Below are 3,681 nucleotides of genomic sequence, written 5' to 3' on the forward strand. Positions count from 1 at the left end.
TCCAAGACTCACCGCCAAACCAAACACGCAAGCCACCATGCCTTTCCCCTTCCCAAACTCCACCCTCCTCCTCCTCCTCCTCCTCTTCACTCCCCCCTCCTCCCTCTCCACTCCCTCTCTCCCCTCCGGCGACGTCGACCTCCTCGAATTCCCCCTCAACCTCGAATACCTCGAAGCCGAGTTCTTCCTCTGGGCCGCCCTCGGCTACGGCCTCGACCGCGTCGCCCCCAACCTCTCCCTCGGCGGCCCTCCGCCCATCGGCGTCCGGAAGGCCAATCTCGACCCCTTCGTTCGCGACATCGTGACGCAGTTCGGCTATCAAGAAGTCGGTCACCTGAAAGCCATCAAGCAGCGCGTCAAAGGTTTTCCGAGGCCGCTGCTTGACTTGAGCGCGAAAAGCTTCGCCACCGTGGTAGACAACGCGTTTGGGAGAACTTTGGATCCGCCCTTCGATCCGTACGCCAATGGGCTCAACTATCTGCTCGCTTCTTATATTATTCCGTACGTCGGGTTGACGGGTTATGTGGGTGCGAATCCTAACCTGCAGAGCTCAGTCGCGAAAAGGGTAAAGCGTTTGGCTCTCTATGACATGATTAGCCTTTAAAGTCTTGCTTAATTGTCATTACAAATAAATAATTAAATTTCTCTTATCATGTAAGTAAATATTTTTGAATTATATTCTTAGGGGATGTTTGGTAGCAGGATTTAAGCTGGATTTGAGGCGGATTTGAGCGGAATCTAGTCAAACGGCCTAAAATGTAAAACCAAATCTCATGGCAAATGAAAGCCGCTATAGACGAAAAATTCCGTGCTAAATCCTAGATTTCCAAAATCCTTTTTTTTTTGCTAGATTTACGAAATCTATTGGCTGTGGAGGAAGAGTCTGCTCGTTAAATCCGCTCTATATTCAAACAGTCGCACGAGATTTAATAGGATTTATCTATAGAAGGAAAATTCCGTGCTAAATCCTAGATTTCCAAAATCTTTTTTTTTTTTTGCAGGATTTACGAAATCCATTGGCTCTAGAGGAAGAATCTGCTCGTTAAATTCACTCTATAGTCGAACAGCTGCACAGGATTTAATAGGATTTATCATGAATGTAATCAAACATTTTTCAGGATTTAGGCCCCTCAGCATTTTAGAAATCCAGATTTAGAGAATTTACGAAATCCCACTTAAATCAAATCCTGTGTGCTACTAAATAACCCCTTATGATAAGAGTGTCAACATGGGTGAACGGGTCCGATGTGAGTCTAAACAATAAAAAAAGTGTATCCGAACTCCACATGTTGACAACCTGGTTGATATGAAGCCATACTAAAAATCTTTTTGATTTATCAACAATAGCATTTAGATTAAACGATTAAAAATAAGAAATGTCTATATCATACTAACATGCAAAGTAGTTTAAGAAAAAAAAAATTAAGTAGACTAAAATTAGGTTCGTGGATCAGCTTAAATCCAACCCGCCAATCAAACGGGTCAGATTTCCGAACTTTTATTCTATCCAGTGAACGTACGCAGAGCAAAGTTCGGTTTTAGGCAAAAAGGCGCCTGTACCGAGTTTTTTAAAAAAACTCGGTACACTGAAAAAAAACTCGGTACAGACGCTTTTTTTTCCTAAAATCGAACCTTCCTCTGCGTACGTTCACTGGATAGAATAAAAGTTCCAGATTTCCAGACTGAAGAACAAACTTAATGATTAAATAAGCCAATCCGAATATCTTAATTGATCTTAATAGATCTAAATGTCCAAAAATAATAAATCATAAAAAATTTTAATTTGAATATTCAAATTTCTAACTTTTTTTCTTGCAGCTGGTGGCCGGACTATTGGGTGTAGAATCAGCACAAGATGCGGTGATCCGCACGCTGCTTTACGAGCAATTAGACAAAAAGGTTCACCCCTACAATATATCCGTTGCAGAGTTCACCGACAAGATCTCCGTTCTCCGGAACAAGCTCGGCGGCGCCGGCATAAAAGACGAGGGGCTTGTTGTGCCGCCGGAGCTCGGCGCAGAAGGGAAGATTTCCGGCAATGTGATCGCCGGCGACGAGAACTCCATTGCTTATGCTCGTACGCCGGAGGAGATACTGAGGATTGTGTATGGCACAGGGAACGAGAGCAAGCCGGGTGGGTTCTTTCCCAAAGGAGGTGATGGGAGGATTGCAAGGTCGTATCTTGGGAAGGAAGAGTATTAGGTGGGATTGGGAAAAAAAGTTGTGTTAGGGTATTTGATGTAAAATAAGGTAGGATGGGCTTTAAAATTCTTTGATTTGTGCTGAGATTAGTGCAATTTAATATATTATATATCGCATTAATTTCAATGTAAATCAAATAATTTTAGAGTTTTATGCCAATATATTGTACTATAATTATTTTTTTCTTATATTAGGTTTTGTGATTGTTTGGCGGGGTATTATCACAATGTGAATATATATATATATATATGATGTAAAATTTGAATGTAAAAATATATTGAATATTTATTTTTATACATGATATGTTGCAGTGTAAAAGATTATATCTGTTGCGTCCTGGAATATTCGCGGCGGTAGAGAAATATATGGTTTAACGTCTTAGCATTGTACGAAGATCCAGCACACAATCAGATAAGTGAGAGGATGTAGCGTTCATAAGAGACACCAATGTTTTTTACGTGGAAAACCCCTGAAAGGGGGAAAAACCACGGGGCCAGGCCCAGTTTGAATGAATCCACTATGTCATTCACCTTCATGGAGTACCTCACAACTTAACCTATGATAGAAACATCAAGAGTTATTCTCAGTGACGGAGCCAGAAAATTTATCAAGGGGGGCATAAAATTTTTCCTCAACTTTTTTCATCCGGGCTTGGGACTGGCATAGACAGTTTTAAAATTTTTTTATTAATAATTATCCAAAAATATATAATATTAAATACAAGATAGTAAACAACTTACAATTTATAACGTCTACTATTCATATTCTGAAAGAGTTGAATGATAACGTCATTATCAATATAATCCAAATTTTTTTTTCAACATAAGCAAGTAATAAATCATTCATCCATTGATCGCCCATCCTATTTCGCAATCGATTTTTTATAATATTCATGATAGAAAATGCTCTTTCAATGCATGCTGTAGCAACAGGTAATACCAATGTCAATTCCAGTAGTTTAAAAACAACAAGATATATTATATCCTTCCTACTTTGGATCATTTTCTCAGCAAAACTTCCAACGTCTTTTAATGAGGTGAACTGCAGCCTAAACCTTAAATCCTAAACTCAAACAATGAGATGAATATCATGAGTTATTCTTACAAGAGTTGTGAAATCGACTATAAACCTGCAATACGAGAGGAAGATCAACGTTGTTAATCAGATCTTAAGTAACATGATATGTTGCACTGCAAAAGACAGTATCATAAACCCTAAATCCTAAACCTAAATAATGGGATGAAGTGATGGGTCAAGTATGGATAATTGGGTTACTAGAAAATGCCTATTCAGCATGGTATATAATAAAAAACAGAATTTTATTTTCCTATTATTTTATGCTTCCTTTTTCAGCCACTTGTATAAGTTTTTGTGCTAGAAAGTTGATTTCTATAAGGACAATAGCTAGGGGTGTCAATATTTGACACGACACGAAAACCCGACCCGGACCTGACCCGAAAAATCCGGGTTGGACCCGAC

General features: G+C 39.4%; 1 protein-coding gene across 1 annotated transcript; it reads left to right on the forward strand.

The window, feature by feature from the left end:
- The first annotated feature begins 37 nt into the window (after positions 1-37).
- LOC110115343 (desiccation-related protein PCC13-62) lies at positions 38-2,357 on the forward strand. Its single transcript, XM_020848557.2, has 2 exons — positions 38-565; positions 1,819-2,357. Exons 1-2 carry the CDS (start codon positions 38-40, stop codon positions 2,200-2,202), a joined length of 912 nt encoding a protein of 303 aa, XP_020704216.1. The 3' UTR covers positions 2,203-2,357.
- Positions 2,358-3,681: the final 1,324 nt, after the last annotated feature.

This window comes from Dendrobium catenatum, unplaced genomic scaffold (genome assembly GCF_001605985.2).
Source record: "Dendrobium catenatum unplaced genomic scaffold, ASM160598v2 fragScaff_scaffold_582, whole genome shotgun sequence".
Classification (NCBI taxonomy): domain Eukaryota; kingdom Viridiplantae; phylum Streptophyta; class Magnoliopsida; order Asparagales; family Orchidaceae; genus Dendrobium; species Dendrobium catenatum.

Coding starts and splice junctions, on each gene's coding strand:
- LOC110115343 (XM_020848557.2), top strand. CDS start 38: ATGCCTTTCCCCTTCCCAAACTCCACCCTCCTCCTCCTCCTCCTCCTC. Junction 566..1,818: donor AGAGCTCAGTCGCGAAAAGG/GTAAAGCGTTTG, acceptor TTTTTCTTGCAG/CTGGTGGCCGGACTATTGGG.